This window comes from Anticarsia gemmatalis, chromosome 1 (genome assembly GCF_050436995.1).
Source record: "Anticarsia gemmatalis isolate Benzon Research Colony breed Stoneville strain chromosome 1, ilAntGemm2 primary, whole genome shotgun sequence".
In the NCBI taxonomy this organism is placed as follows: Eukaryota; Metazoa; Arthropoda; class Insecta; order Lepidoptera; family Erebidae; genus Anticarsia; species Anticarsia gemmatalis.
This window is the reverse complement of record NC_134745.1, coordinates 8370234-8386689: the sequence shown is the minus strand read 5'-3', so window position 1 is coordinate 8386689 and position 16456 is coordinate 8370234. Positions and strand designations below refer to the sequence as shown.

The following is a 16456-nucleotide window of genomic DNA, read 5'->3' as shown; positions in this document are numbered from 1 at the left end:
ATCTATAGGGCTTAGAACGAATTATGGAATTTAAATTATGGAATTTAAATTTACAGTCTATTGGATATGCTAGGTCTATAAAATAAAATTATAAGCATCGTTTTTTTTTTAAGTCTTTATTAAACGTTAATATTTCTAACATTGGCTATTATTATTTATAAAAAATAAACAAGCATTATATGACTAAATAAAAACCCTATTCATATAACGGAAACATTTCAAAAATTAAATTGACATTATAATTAGACGAATTTCATATAGCTGGTACCGCACATCCATGTCATACAATAAATACACACCATCACCCGTATATCTAACTAACTCCCGACCAAATAAATACGACGAAGAAGTATTTGTGACTGATGAGTCTTTGTTCATAGCATTGAGCTTAATAAATTTAATTAATTGGATTTTTATACTAAGTATTTATAGAATAAAAGGCAAGATAGCTTTACGTCCCTTGGGGTAGTCAGCAAACTCCTTCTTGTAGTTGCGATGTTTACCGATCGCCCACACTGCCATCTGGTAGAAGCCGGCGGCAGCGAATAATCCAGCTAAAAATATAAAAGTACACATCTTAGTGTAACCATCTTTCGTAAAATGTTTTATAATTACCAGAAAGCTAACAAAAAATTATAACGCACGAATGTTGGTATAGAATGATATTCTGGAATAAATTAACATTCATAATAGTCTGTTTAGGTGTGTTACATGAATACTTAATTAGGTTAAGTTCACCCATGTTCATTAACATTTTAAAATTAAAATACAATACGATTTTATAAATGAAATTGTATTCTTTTGTATTTATGTCTAAAACTAATACTGCCACATGACACTGCAGATATAAACAGTTTAGAAAGGTAAATAATAAATTTACTAACCTGGAGCACATTTAGTCATAATAGTGAAGAATAGCCAAGATCCAAATTCATAGGTGTAGTTGGGGCAGGATACGAAGTTGTAGAGAAGTGAGAAGGGGTTGCCGTCAGGGATCGGCACGCGTCTCACTTTGGTGCCAGGAGGACGAAGGTTCTTCAGCAACAGGTGGATGCTCAAGTTACCCAGCTCACACAACTAAAATTAAAACATTTTTGATCTTATAATAATGTCTATGGATTGTATTAAGATTACACTTTCCAGTAATGTACACGCATGTTTTCACATGAGCAGAGTCACGCGATTTGTCTAGTGAATATAAATATGCATAAAGATAAACAAAGTTCCAAAATATGGGCTTTAAGAGCTGCTATAGTTTTTATAAAATGTGCTGTACTGTGAGTGATAATCAAGTGGACTTTAGTCAAGTAGACAAGGTTAAAAGGTTTTGGTATTGACAATGAATTCATTATTATTTTTAACTACCTTTTACCGTATAGCTCTTGGCCTTCATTGAGCTCAAGCCTTATATGGATTGCAGTTGACAAGAAATTTTTTTTGAAAAACATATTACGTTTTGTAATCTAAGGAAAGTTGAATATTTATAAAACACTGCATTACAGTGCAAACTTCAAGGCTAGCCTGCTAGCATAACATACCATGTGTTGATTCAGTAGTATTATGACGTGTTTATAAATAAATATACATAAATATAGAACATCGAAGTGTTCTGGCTGACATTGTGAAATAGACCCTTTTAAAAAAACACAAATCACTTTCATGAAGCAGGCACAGCAACAACATTTAGCGGTCATAATTGCCCGCACTTGTCATTATCATTATGTAATTACATGTATTACACAAATGTGCGAGTTTTGTTTTGTCATGGGAGAGTATTGAGCAATTACATTCAAATACTTCATTTGGAGGTCATTTATGTCAAGACATTTTACTAAAATTGAACAGAAATAAGTAAAAAATTTACTTTAATTACATTTACCCCTGGTTTCTGGGTACAATTAACCGGTAGTTTATCTAATCAATAGTGTTAAAACACATATAAAAAACACTCTTGAATAAATAAACTACCGTCAAATGTACTCAGAAACTGAGCATTAAAGAAATAATTTAATAACATATGAATGGTATACTCACAATGAATCCTCCAAGTCCCACATAGTAGCAGGTGTTGCACGGAGCTGTGTATAGAGGATGGTTGATGTGGTACGCGACATACAGAGTGAACAGCCAGTAATAAGCACAGTTCCTGAACAAGTTACGCAGTGGCATTGTTCCGTGCGAGAAACGATGAATAAATTGAGTCTCAAAGAGTCGTTTAGCATAATGAACTGACCAACATGCAGCTGCAACACTGAAAAAAATTGAACATTAGTCACCATTTCACAATTTTATTACTATTTATAAGATAAGACAATGTTGATAGAAAATGTGTAATGTACAATTAAAACTAAATGTAGCATGTTTAATATAAAAAGTCCATTCAATTTGATGCAAGTGATTGCAGTTATCAATCACACAACACCTCATACATGAAGAAAGGCAAGTGTGAAATCTGTTAAAAGTTAGGTAGATCCTATTATTTTTAATCTATAGATTTCATTAAGTATGTAATAGAATTATGATATTATTATACATACGTGGCTACTTGTCCTGGCGGTGAAATTTGAGCACCATAAAGTATCCATGGTCTTTGGTAAACCCATAAATAAATGAATAATGGCCCAGCATATTCAGCTAAAAACACGTTTTTCCATGATATTTGCGGCCCTAAATCTTTGACGTACAGTTTTGCAGCATCTTGAATATTAAGAGATTTAAGGGTTTCCTCATCTTTTAACGTCTTTCCTTTAGCTTCCAATTTTACAGCTTGCCGGTCAGGGTATAATGATTTTTTTACGCTTTGATGGATCTTTTCTTTCACATTCTTGATAGTAGTATCTGGTGTCACTTGTATTTTTCCTAATGGTTTGGATCCAGACGTGCTCAAGATTTCAATCTGAAAAGAAAATTATTTAAGTTGCTTATTAAATACAGTTATCGGGATCGCTACAAATAAGCGCCGACAAATAAATTGATGACATGTTTCTCACCTCCATATTGTATCCTTAAAACGGCGATACAATCGTTACTAAACGAATTGTGTTTATTTTATCAAGGAATCTGAAAACAAATTACAGAATTTTATTAATGTGAATTCAACCTTTTGTCAGAATTATTATCATCGACCACACGACGTCACTTACGTTTTCGGTCTTTGACACGGACCCACTGCCTAACTTTTTAATTTTCTTTTTTGATAGAACTCCCATGTTGCCAATTAAAATAAAAACAGTCCCTAAAATTATTCTTAAACTTAGCGGGGTACATCGTTGTCCTATTTATAATTCGAACTCAAATACAAATTCCAATAATTAAGTATGTTATTACGCTTAGTTTAGTAAAAGTATTTCTATAAGCCATGTAAAATTTATTGACTGCATTAGGTACTGAGATATAAAGTGTATTTTCGTGTTAACTTACCTTTCGCTGGTCAAACTTGTTTTTTGTTTTGCTATTAATAGTATGTTTCTCTGTACCTAACATATACCCAAACTGTCGGCATATTATTTGGAAGTGGACTAAATAAAAAAATTCAATTACTCTGTCCGATCAACATTGAATATTATATTTTATTATCCATTTACAATTTACATTTCCCCCATATTTTACGGTAGGTACTCTGCGAAAACTGGCTACATTATACATTAAAAGAACGAATGAAATGGGCAATGACAAGATTGAATGAATAGTTGAACAACTTTTCATTCGATCTTTAATTAAAATCAAATTTTAACACAGACAATAATAATAATAAATATGTACATAACATTTAGTTTCCTTCGATACTTATAATCACTTGTAGTTTTTATGTAGGAATTAATTAATTTACCATTTTCTAAATTAACATGGCTAAGTCCATTTTAATATGAACGCAACACTTTTTCGTTACGTTGGCACAGTTTTTTGTTAGTGTGCGTGTAATGTATATGTATACTGTACATATTTGCGAAACGTAGAAGTGTGGAAAATCACCGGTGTAGCTGTGTGAGTAAATAATTAAAATGGCGATTTGAAGATCGTTTCCAGTGTATGATAAAATAATATTTCTTCGTAAAGTGCTCAAGAACTGTTAAAGTAATAATTTTTACCTAGTGTTGAGTCAAAAACAGTGTTAACCATGCGTTCAGTCGTAGAAATCGGGGCAAGTGTGCCAGCTTTCCTAGGAAAACTGTGGAAACTGGTTAATGATTCTGAGACAAATCATCTGATTTCCTGGAGCCCGGTAAGTGTTTTTTACTTTTATTAGGTCCTAAAAAGTCGCGTCATCTATAAAGGAATTAGCTGGTTAGCGTCCACCTGCTTAAATGCTAGATTTCTTAATAGAAAGTCATTACGAAAACAACCTAAAAATGTTGCAAGTTGACGGACTGTCTGTGAAACTTAATAAATAAATAGTTTACAAGTCACGTTTTGTACCATGCTCGCGGTCTTAACGTGAATTTAAGGCCGGACCATTTACTTATGACGAGTTGTGCAATGATATAGACTTCGCTTGATTATATTATCATACCTATTGTTGTTAACAGCTGATGATGATAGATGTTGATATGAAATATGATCTGCATCAATACTTAGCACATCAATATTATGTAGGCTTTTTATCTTTCCGAGCGTTTTTACTAAACAATAATAACAATATTCTTATAGTTTTTTTTTCTACAAGGTGCTTAAATATTTAGAATTTGGCAAATAACATGTTGTTTGATGCATGAATCATAAAGTAGGTAGGTATATACAGATGGTTTACATGACAATTTATTCAAACTAAAAAAAAACTACAAAATTGAGTAGGTATATAGGTTTATGTTGTAATCAATATTTTTGTTATTGTTGTCATGGATGTATCTACCTATGTCATTGAGCATAGGTATTATCATTGTGCAATGTACATAACAATATCTTTGACCTTGTAATGAACAATTTCTTTCTTTTCAAGATGGATTCTCCTTTATACATTAATATTTATATTGCAGGGTGGAAAAACATTTGTTATAAAAAATCAGGCAGATTTTGCAAGGGAGCTTTTGCCTTTATATTACAAACATAACAATATGGCTAGTTTTATAAGACAATTGAACATGTATGGCTTTCATAAAATCACATCTGTAGAGAATGGTGGCCTTCGCTATGAAAAAGATGAAATTGAGTTTTCTCATCCATGTTTTATGAAAGGTCATGCTTACTTATTGGAACATATCAAAAGAAAAATTGCCAATCCAAAGTCCATTGTGACAAGTAATGAGAGTGGGGAGAAGGTCCTTTTAAAACCTGAGTTGATGAACAAAATGTTGTCTGATGTTAAACAAATGAAAGGCAAACAAGAGAGTCTTGATGCTAAGTTTAGTGCCATGAAACAGGAGAATGAGGCACTCTGGAGGGAAGTGGCAATTCTCAGACAAAAACATATTAAGCAGCAGCAAATTGTGAACAATGTTAGTAGATATTCTTATATATTTTTTTAATTGTGCAATAAACATTGTGTGTTGATTTTTTTTTATTTAGATTTTATAATAGCTGTAAATTATATTTTTTTATTAATTCTTGTTTTTAGCTTATTCAATTCCTGATGTCATTGGTTCAACCAGCCAGGCCCACAAATCCCAGTGGAAATAATGTTGGAGTAAAGAGGCCATATCAGTTGATGATAAACAGTGCAGCACATAACTCTGCTACTGATGGTTCTTATCCTGGCCGCTTAAAGACCATGAAATTGGACAAAGACTCCTTGTTAGATGAGTTAGGTGAAGATAATCTGGTAAGTTGTTTATACATTTTTATCTTTAAAGCTATTGTTTAGGGTAAATTGTAATCAAATACTTTATTTTTATACAGGAGGATGGGCCTACAATTCATGAGCTGGCACATGATGATATCTTACACAATGAGGGGACTCAGGATGCAATACCTAATGACATTGTTATTGAAATACCACCTGTAAATACTGCTTCTACTATTCACAGCCCATGTGAGCCTTCAACTTCTACCTATCATGTTACTATGGAGGATGGAGATGATGCTGAAATAGGTATCTTAAATTGTCTTTTAACTATTTTTAATGCTGTTGTATTGAGGCTCCTATTTAAATATTATGTATATTCACAGGTGGCCAAAGGGTTGCATATCCAGTGGGTCGCAGTAATGGTATTCTGAGGCCTAATGATCACACACCAATCATAACATCTGCATCCCCCACACCAAGCACACCCACATGCACACTAGACCAACAGAACATGGAGCAAATTGTCAATGTGATGGGCTCTCCATTACCTCAGATAGTCAAAGTTGAAAGTCAAATACCAAAAGCAAAGGGTCGCAATAATGTGAACAGGAACATAGCAGCCCCAGGCAAGAGCTTCCTTTCACCCGCCAATTACAATGCTATAAACCCCTCTGCAGACTTGAAACTTCCAGCAGAAATATTTGCCAGTGATGACTCTGTGAGTGATGTTGGTGTTGCTACAGCAGAAGATATGTCCATGCAAAATGCATTGCAAGAACTAGTGGAAGAATCTCTCTTAACATCCTCTAAGGATAAAATGCTTGGTGGAATCAATATAAAACTGGAGAAACCCGGTGAAGGTACAAAGGGCAATAAGAAATCAAAGAACAACAAAACCAATAAAAACACTGATGTCAATTTGAATTTAGCTGATATTAAAACAGAACTTCAAGATGATTTTGATTGGAATAACATGACTCTTGCTACAGTCAATAACAATAGTAATGTCAACAGATTCCAAACAAGGTTGGTATTTTCTTTCAGTTTCAAGTGTTTGAACCCATTTTCTTGGTTTATTTCTTTTTCTGGTTACCTATTCATAAAAAAAAATACAGAATTCTGCTAATGGTATTCTCACAAACATCAATGTAAAGCAAGTCATTTTTCATTTGTGTAATTTTAATATTCAGGAGTAGGAGAGATAACATCAGCAAAAATCGAGAGGAATATTCTTCCCTCTTTGGAACAAATTCAAACAAGTATGTTTAAATATATGATAATTATTCTGAATAACAACAATTACAGCAGTGGCCTAATATAAATATTTATTGAATGTGTTGTCCTAGACCAATTTAGTTAATTTATGTGTGATAAAAATCCTTCGATAAGTATCTATAATAGACCAAAATATTGTTAATTTGGTCTTGTAACAAGAAAACAACACAAACTGTTGACAGTGCAAATTTTCCTGATTGTGTTATTATTGGTTATGGTGAAAAACAAAATGCTTTATTGTGGCCTGTGAAAGTGTAAATACTAATAAAATTTACGACTACTGCAGTTGCTATTAGTCCAAAATTAATATATTTTTTTTTGCTTTACGGGTAATTAGTGGAAATTACAGTGAAACTTGACACATTTGTTTGAAGAAATTATGCACAAATGGTGGAGAATCAAGAGTTTTAACTGTGATTGTAATAATATATGTATCTACTAATTGTGTTCTATGTTTCAGGAATGATATTGATGATCACTTGGATGCAATGCAAACGGACCTTGAATCATTGAGGGAGCTGCTGAGAAGTGATGCTTATGCGTTTGATACAAATACATTACTGGGGGTAATTTTGAAAGCTTAAACTACTTTTTGTTTATGTATTACATGTGAAATAGTTTGTTATGTTTTTTCTGCAAACTATGTGAGATTGATGCGAACTACTTTGTTCATGGTATTATTTCACTTGTAAAATTTTCCGTGACTACGTTGAGTATGAACGCACCTATTAGGATGGAACTCACACACACATACAATCGTTCACTCCTCAGCGCAGAGTAAACATTCACATTTAGCGTCGTTAGGTTGGTAGCGATGCCGAAGTCACGTTGCAGGCAACGTGCTGAGACCGCGTGTAGAGCCTTGTGCGGCACTTGCCGTCGTTACTCACACAGATGTAATTTTCTACGTAATGCTACATTACAGACCGGCTCACATAGAAACAACCTCGGGTTTATGTAATAACAACATTGTTTTGATTACGGTTTGGTAGAGCTTATTGTGGGTTTCGATGTTTTTAGGTAGTTAGATCTATAATTAACTCCCATTATCTAATTGTTTATCAAGCTGTACCTTTGCATAACAAACTAGTTTATAGGAAAACGAAAAAATATATAAAGTGATTTCTTTATTGTCCATAGAATGCTGATGCAAGAATATTACCTTCGATGTCTCTCGCTATTCCTTCCTGTCAGCCTACAACAAATAATTATGTAATTGTCATATTTAATCGGCAGGAGTGTTAGTTGCTAGATAAAGATTGATTTGTGGATAATCTCATGTTAAATATTCTCTGTCCCCATCACATTCTTCAAAATTACCACAGAAAATAACTCTGCTGGTTTCGAATGTTTTGTACATAAAAGTACTAATAATAAAAATGCTTACCATGATAATATGCGCTCGGCATGACATAATATATCGGTATATCCATGTTATTACAAATTATCTTTATTATCATTATCACTCAAGTTATTGTCTTGTTTTTGGCCATGTTTTATGTTTCTTATTAATGTTTTCCAGCTATTTGGATCGGATGATCCATTCTATGGCCTGCCTTATAATACGATGGACGAGAGGGCGAAAACGGCTAACAATGGTAAGTTATGTTACATGTGATATTTTTTTATTATTTTCATTTTTTTTCAAACCAACATTATACACTAAGACAATTTTCTGCCCGCATTGCTGAATGGATCACGAAGGTTGCTATATAATTTTCATCCACAATGCATAACAATTTCATGCACTCAAATACATATATTGCGGTACTCTGTTCGCTTCCTCGACGAGATCTTACAAACTGAGCTTGTAGGTCTGGTTCCAGAAGGTAGGTTTAGATAAAAAGGCCGGATAAAGGCTTTTGTGTCTAAACGTGGTGTCACAAAAAATATAAATACAAGCTGATACAGACCAGAATGCACGCACGACTTCCACCAACAATCATTACGTTATAAAAGGCGAATACATACATGCATGTGTTTTCAGAGTTATATTTCACGTTTATGTTAATTGTAGATACAACCAAACAGTATCCGATGATTGATTTTGATTGGCTGATCGGTAACAGCGAGGCCTCGCCAGCAAAGTAGCGTGTAGCTACTTCATCTTTCAAGAGTTTTTGCAATGCTGACCGCGTCTCAGCCACATGACGTGTTGGATATTTTTGGTAAAGGGTTATTGTGGTCGTGGTGGTTCCGGTCAGTGCTACGGATAGGGAAAAATACTGTCGCGACAAAAGTGACTTCAGTTATATTATAACATCTGGATAACACTTAAATCGCAATTTTGCACAATTGCTTTAATATACTACAAGTTCGTAACAAATATTACGACAAGTGTCTTAGGGCAAACCAAATATTATTAAGTTATACATACAAATTAGTAATGTAATTAAGACCAAACTCTATTACCTCAGGAATAATAACTAAATGGCAATCATTTTTGACGCGACATTTTTAAGGTCTTTTTTCCAGAGAAAATATTGTACGTCTCGTTGGCATATCCTATAAGAATAAGGCACAATAGTTTATATAAATGTTATGTGTTATCTGTAATTGTATGTTATTGTTAATTAAAGCAAAGAAGCAGAAAGGTGAGATTTCGAATGTAAGCAGTGACGACACTCGTGTCCAGCAACTATTTTCAGACGACAATGGTAGTAACTCATCTTTTAACGTAGAAATGTAAAATTATAGTATCTATACGCACGATAGTTTTACTAATTAAAGTAGAAACAAATTTAGATTTTGAGATTGTCAGTAATCGATGATTGGTTACTATTATTACTATCACCTATTTGTTTTGTTTAGTTCAGTAAATAAGTGATTATTTACTTAGTGCTACTTTTTAGTGCTTATGTTACAGTACTAATAATAGTGATCATTAGTTTTTGCTTTGTAAGTTAGAACTGTATTGATCTCTAACATAAAGAAGCGCCTTATTTTTTTAAGTTACATATTTCAAATGTTTCGCGCATATACTACTTTGATAAAATGCTGCATTTTTATAGCCTACTTTTAAAGTTTCGTTTAGTTTATTATTTTTTTACTATTACGGGCGTGGGTTGTATATGCTAGGGAGTATTGAATTATTTTTAAAGTTAATGTTATGATTACCGTAGGATATTGCCCTTGACATATATTTAGGTATATTAAATATGTATGTACCTTTATAAATTAAGATTGTTAAACGTTTATTATTATGTTTATGTACTAAGTTTGTAAAAGCTTGTAAAGTATTTGCATGATTACTGCATAGGTAGTATATAAATATAAGTAAATTGTTTTATGTTATTGTCATATACAGTTACTAATAATATATATTATGGATTCCAATTAGTATTTTAAGTTACCTTTTTTTAAATATTATTATTTTATTTGCAGTCGTTCGAGTTAAATAACTTCAAATATATTAATGATATTTTTTTGGGCAACTTTCAGTTGAAGGGAATCAGCTAATCTCGTATACAGGGAATATTCCAGACTTTGAGGATATAAATATGCCAGATCTGGAGTGCGATAACTCTGAGGAAGTGTGCGTGTCGCCGGCGCCGAGTAGCTCCACGCTCAACACGCCCCAGATGCAGATTAGATCACCCTCCTTCACTATGAAACCATGAGGAAAGCCTAAACCTAAGAAAACACGCCACAAGAGAAAACGCTCCTCTAACAAATGAATATACTATGTGTTACTGTGATCATGCTTTCTTGTGTGGACGGACTTTAGAAACTGATTAGTATAGTTTATACATTAAAAGATGAAAATTACACGAATTTGTGTGACCATCGCATCGCTGGTTACTGATGATAATATTGTACATTTGGCTTAGAAAATTATCGTGTAAAGTGTTTGCTGCTTCAAATTTTATTTACAATTTTAGGATAATGTTGATATCGTCAAGACGTTATATTTGTATTTTAAAACGTTTCTGTGGATTTTGTTTGATTGTTTGACTTACATCCAAAATTAAACCAAAAATAATTAGATGTAAGTTGTTCGACAATGTTTTAGTTATCCACACAAACAAAGTAGCGGGTGAAAATTTAATCCGCATTTATATTTATTGTATATTTCTTTAGAATTTGTTTATAGTAGTGTATATTTTATTATGTACAGTTAAAAATTTATTGTTTTCATGTTATCGAATACTTTTGAATGTATATTTGACCACTGTGTAATGAATGCAAAGAAACAAGCTAATGCTATCTTTCTCGTCCAATATGTAGTGGCGAATATGGTCGTTATATGTATATTACTACGAAGTAGTTTTCATGTAGAAATTTATTAAATATAAGGTCGCGATGAACTATAGTAATTAACTGTCCATCATTTTATTCAACATTACTTTTCACTTCTACCATTAACTTAGTAACAAAATAGTGATGATTACATGATAATGAGCGACTGAAAACATGCACATTCAATTTAATAAAAAGACTTAAGTAATAACTAGAATAACACTCTGAAATCATTACCACAGTGATTTTAACATATAGCCTGTTGCTTTGGTGCCTTAAAACTAAGAATAGTTACTAAAGAGAATATTGCAATGTTATACGTGTACCATTTATACAAAACGAATAAACAAACTCAATCACAAACTGAATGCTATACATTTAGATTTTATGTAAGGGAAATTATTTCTGGAGTTAGTTGGTAGTCGGGGCCTCGAGCACAGGTTCTGTAGCTTCGAATTACGTTCGTTTTTGTTAGTTTTATCAAATTAGCAGTTCAACTGCTTTCGCCGAATACAATTCAATGCACAGGGATAGCTAAAATGTGTAGGATACAATAATAATTTTATTGGAAGATTTATGATTCGCTCATGAAGGAAAGTTTTTGTCTGTTGACAGAATATATACTTTGTATATAAGTTCTAAATATATATATGTAAAGCGTATAGACTATAACATTGTTATATAAGTTTTAATTTTAGGTTGTACATTTAAAATATATCTCAGTCTATATGCATATTGTATAGTAAATTCCGATGTGGAAATACTGTTATGTGCATTATTAACGTTTATTTTGTTAAGTGGTGGGAGAAATTTACTCTGTTTAATGAAATGTTATTGTACCTAACTAGGTAAATAAACAAGTACCATAAAAAAAAAATGCTTTCATAATTTGTCATTTTTGGAGTAACTGCATTATGATGATATGTATTTATGTTTATAGTTAAGCTGTAAAACATACAACTACAATAGTTTTAGTTACAATTATTTTATATTGCAGCCATGTATTATAACATTAAATATGTTTATGAACAAAGTTTGGTAAGATTAATTAAGGTAAATCAAGTATGTAAGAATACAATATCTATGTTTAATTTAAGTTATTTTTAAATTCAATGTAATAAAATATTGAAATGGACCTGTTCTTTTGCATTTTAATTTTATGCACCTTATACCTACAAACAACCTTAGTGTCGTTTAAATAATAATAGGGGTACCTACCTATCTATGGAAGCCTTCATGGGTACCTCCAATGTATTTAAAGTTCTCTATGACGGAGGGCTGCATGTATGGATAGTATTTTATGAACTTAGTGCCAAATCCGAGCTTAAGCTTTATAATTAATTAAGTTAATAAAAATTGCGAATCCCGCAAATGGTAGTAGATTACAATTCTAATAGGTCTATAAAAACATAGCGCATTTTGTGGCATTCCCAACTTTTGGCTGTATGAATCAAGCCGCTGATGAATTGATAAGTTATCGTTAATGAAAATCACATTTCGCGTAAAGCACTTTTCAATCAGAAGTCGCTATATACCTATATAGATTAGTATACTATTACTCATAACGTTATGTAAATCTCATGATTAAACCGGAATTGATTGATGAGTAACGTATCTAACATACCTACATAGAATAACAAGATAACAGTGTAGGACTCTGAACATAACTTGGTGTAAGTTTTATCTACATACAATATTATTCCTATTTTCATTGGAAAAGTGTTATTTTCTAAGTACTTAATAGGGGTAGAAGTTAATGCTACCCAAGTATGTATGAGCAGTACCTACCTATTATAAATGTTTGATAAATAAAAACCAAAGGGCATGGTTAAAATTTTATTTCTCAGTAATCAACAGATTTGTACTTAAATAAAATAATATTATATAAAATTTGTTATCACAGCTGCTATAATACCTACAGAGGTACCATCTAATTATTAACTTTTAGTTCATAAATGTTATATCAGTATATTAAAATAAAATAATTTATCGTACTAGGTACATGACTTATACAAATCAAAGAAGGTACAGAAACATAAACAATAAATAAAATTTTATATGCATTATTTTTATAGGTACTTACACTCTTACAATAACAGTTTATGTAGTTCTTTTGCACAGAACAATACAGCTTCAATTCCTAACTATTTGTTTATCCTCAGATATCTTGACCTTCAGTCGAGACTGAGTGAAAGTGCGAAGTGATTACTTGTTAGCTGAATCTATAAACAGCTAATTAAATGTACTACACTATTATTGCGATTTAAACCATGTAGATGGCTATACCCACATTATGTTTAGATGCCTAATTAACAAATTAATGAAGCCGTAACTTCCGCATTAGCGCAGGAAGAAAAGCCGGCGCAGGTGCCCGTTCCTTTTTCCCATCAGAAATATAAGGGCCAGGTTTGGACATCAAGACAGTGTGCAATGTAGCTAAACTGCCAATGGAAAATGCAAGTTCCGGGGACATGTTTCGACAGCCCTGCACATCTAGATAATGAAGTTTTTCACAATGGATTTTAACTGCCTCTAATGTCTTGTCAGTTAGTTGATTACAACCCTGAAATATAAATGAAATCATAATCAGTAAATGTTTACAAAGAATTCAATCCAATTCCAATAGGAAATTATATTACCCTTAGTTCAAGTTGCTTTAGCCTCCTTAAGTTTTTCACTATTTCATTCACAGCCTCATCTTTTAGATTATAACAATCAATTAGGTTAAAGTATTCAATGCTTGGACAATTCTTGACCAAGTGCTCAATACCTCTGTAGGTAATTTGTTGACATCTGCTTAAATTCAGATTGACCAGTTCTTTGAAGTTAAAAGCATAAGTCAAGCTCACATCTGTTATCCTGTTGCATCCACTTATATCCAATTCTTTGATCTTTTTCATGCGAGCTAATGAATAGCCAGAGTATGAATCCATTGATAGTTTTTCACACATCAGCAGGACATCCCGCTTTCGTCTAGCATCTCGAACAATTTCTTCTTCAGCCCTAGAGCCCAAATGAATCTTAGGAGGTAACTGTGCTTCATCATAGTTGGACATTATAGGACAATCTTCTCCATCTTCTGGTTCAACTTTACCCATACCAGTTAAGCCAGCATCAGAAACTTTATCACAATGGCTCATTTTTAAAGTTTGAAGGTAGTGTTGATTCTTAAATATAACTTGAATAGAAGTATCAGTGACAGCATTAAAGCAGTAACTTATATTTAAGGTGTGAAGTCTTGGAAGGCGTTCAGATATCATAATCAGTCCTGTCTGATCAAGGTTTAAGGAGTTTATATCTAGCTCTTCCAAAGTGATATTTTCTCCAGAACAAATTCCTTTTTCGAGACCTTCTTTTGTTATTAGCTCACACTGTGATATATTTAGAGATTTCAGCTTTTTGAGTTTATGCAGTTCAGCAATTCCCAAATCTGTGACAGCTCTACACCTTTGAATATTGAGGTATTCCAAATTGACTAGATTTTGACTAATATGTACTAGTGATTGATCAGTGACACGGGTACATAAGCCTATATCAAGCTCTCTCAGATAAGTTTGATGATTTGTCAGTGCCAGTATGCCTGTGTTTGTTAGTTGATCACAGGAATGTACATGTAGTGATTCCAATTTCAAATTGTTAACTTCTGACAATGATTTAAGAGCAGCTCCATCAATGAGAGTGTAAGAAAAATACAAGCGCTTTATTCTTTCAGCTCTTGTTATGAGCAATTGTAAAATAAAGTAGAATGTTAAGACACTTTCAGAAGGATTTTGAAATATATCAGATGAAGGAGGATAAAACTTTTTGACTAAACCAGCATGAAACTGTAAAGAGCATGCTGATAAGTTCAATTCTTCTAAGGCTGGAGCAGCTATTACAAATCTACTAAATAATGCATCTGTTAAATATTGATTTCCTGATAAGCTCAAGGATTTTAAAGTCTCAAGGTTGTCAGTTAACAGCCCTTCTGTTTTACCTTCAAGTAGTCTTCCAGACATAAATAATTCTTTGCAACTTTGTATATTCAATGTCTCCAAATTGGTGCATTTTTGTAAAATGTACACAAATACTTTTTCACATATATCACAGTTTCTTAGAGTCAAACATCTTATATGTTCACCAATTTTATTCCAAAATTCATTTTGTTTACTTGATATTTCTACTTCATTAAATAAATAGTTATAATAGATGATAGGTGAGTTTTCAAATATTTGTAGAGGTGAGAATGTTTCATCGTTCAACCCAGATTTAAAAAAGACAGCTACTTTATTTTTCAAAAAACATTGATCATTTGCAGCTAAATACCAGGAGCGACATGTCTCACTTGCTGCTTTTCTATCAGATTTAGGTAGATATTTAAACAGATAAACTAACACCTGAAAGAGATATCATTACATTGTGATAACAAAGAGATGAATATAGAATAATAAAATGCGATATCTGTAACGTTTACCAAAACAAATTGCTAATATTCAATAAATGTTAAATTTTGACACGAATTGTAAATACACGATCCTTATGATAGTGGCTATCAATCAACAAAGGAACAATAAAAACGTGATCGTTAATCACGTGAAAAAATATATTTAGAGTCTAACAAAGAATCTACATTCGCAACGATAAAATTATAGCATAGGGGTATTGGATAATTGTAGGACATACCTCGTACGGAAGATCCATTTGTTTTCTGATAGTGTATGCCAGTAATAATATTTTATACGATCAATAACGTGAGATAAATCATTGATTTTCTAAATGAAAGTAGTATCTACTGAAATCCAAATATTTCCGTGTTTTTGACTTCTTTGACATTGACATTTGACAAGTTTATGTAAACTTCCGCATATAGATACTTTGTCTTTTAATCTCTATAAAAATAATATTTATTAATTGTCCTCAATCCATAAAAAATACCGAATTCAATAATAAGTGTGATTTATTTATCATTAAATTGATGTTATCTATTTTCATACGCATTGAGTCTATGAGGATACCTTGTAGAAGGAGTACTACCTCCTTGCCAAGTATAGCGCCATCTAGTGATTATAGTTATGGATTTAGCTACTTGCTCATGTTCTCTAAACAGGGAGTGAGGTTCAGGTGGTATATTATTTTTCTACCCAAGTACAATTTTCAGAATTCAGGCTATCAGATTTTATCCGATTGCCTCTTTTTATCCCGGGATTATTTATGCGGCAGATTATCCCACGCTCATGACTACAA

The 16456-nt window shown here is 32.4% G+C and overlaps 3 protein-coding genes across 12 annotated transcripts; 1 reads left to right on the top strand and 2 right to left on the bottom strand.

Moving 5' to 3' along the window:
- Positions 1-96: 96 nt before the first annotated feature.
- Positions 97-3229, bottom strand: Sc2 (trans-2,3-enoyl-CoA reductase Sc2). Its single transcript, XM_076117070.1, has 6 exons — positions 3144-3229; positions 2991-3060; positions 2538-2896; positions 2035-2251; positions 885-1077; positions 97-554 (listed from the first exon to the last, which is right to left on the bottom strand). Exons 2-6 carry the CDS (start codon positions 2994-2996, stop codon positions 427-429), a joined length of 903 nt encoding a protein of 300 aa, XP_075973185.1. The 5' UTR covers positions 2997-3060; positions 3144-3229; the 3' UTR covers positions 97-426.
- A 722-nt stretch (positions 3230-3951) lies between these two features.
- On the top strand, positions 3952-12374 carry LOC142974570 (heat shock factor protein-like). Of its 10 annotated transcripts, none has more exons than XR_012959575.1 (11): positions 3952-4222; positions 4974-5432; positions 5552-5755; positions 5833-6025; positions 6103-6745; positions 6910-6978; positions 7455-7560; positions 8135-8206; positions 8517-8592; positions 9012-9651; positions 10436-10493. XR_012959575.1 is itself a non-coding variant. In XM_076116989.1 (11 exons), the coding sequence occupies exons 1-11, from the start codon at positions 4118-4120 to the stop codon at positions 10612-10614; spliced, it is 2184 nt and encodes a 727-aa protein (XP_075973104.1). In that variant the 5' UTR covers positions 3952-4117; the 3' UTR covers positions 10615-12374. The 10 variants fall into 10 exon arrangements, 9 of the variants coding, with proteins under 9 accessions (XP_075973104.1, XP_075973112.1, XP_075973156.1 ...); XM_076116989.1 differs by having other exon boundaries at positions 9574-9651; positions 10436-12374; XM_076116997.1 differs by lacking the exon at positions 6910-6978 and having other exon boundaries at positions 9574-9651; positions 10436-12374.
- Positions 12375-13056: 682 nt separating this feature from the next.
- On the bottom strand, positions 13057-16038 carry LOC142974561 (uncharacterized). Its single transcript, XM_076116978.1, has 3 exons — positions 15896-16038; positions 13873-15609; positions 13057-13796 (listed from the first exon to the last, which is right to left on the bottom strand). Exons 1-3 carry the CDS (start codon positions 15911-15913, stop codon positions 13551-13553), a joined length of 2001 nt encoding a protein of 666 aa, XP_075973093.1. The 5' UTR covers positions 15914-16038; the 3' UTR covers positions 13057-13550.
- Between the last annotated feature and the right edge of the window lie 418 nt (positions 16039-16456).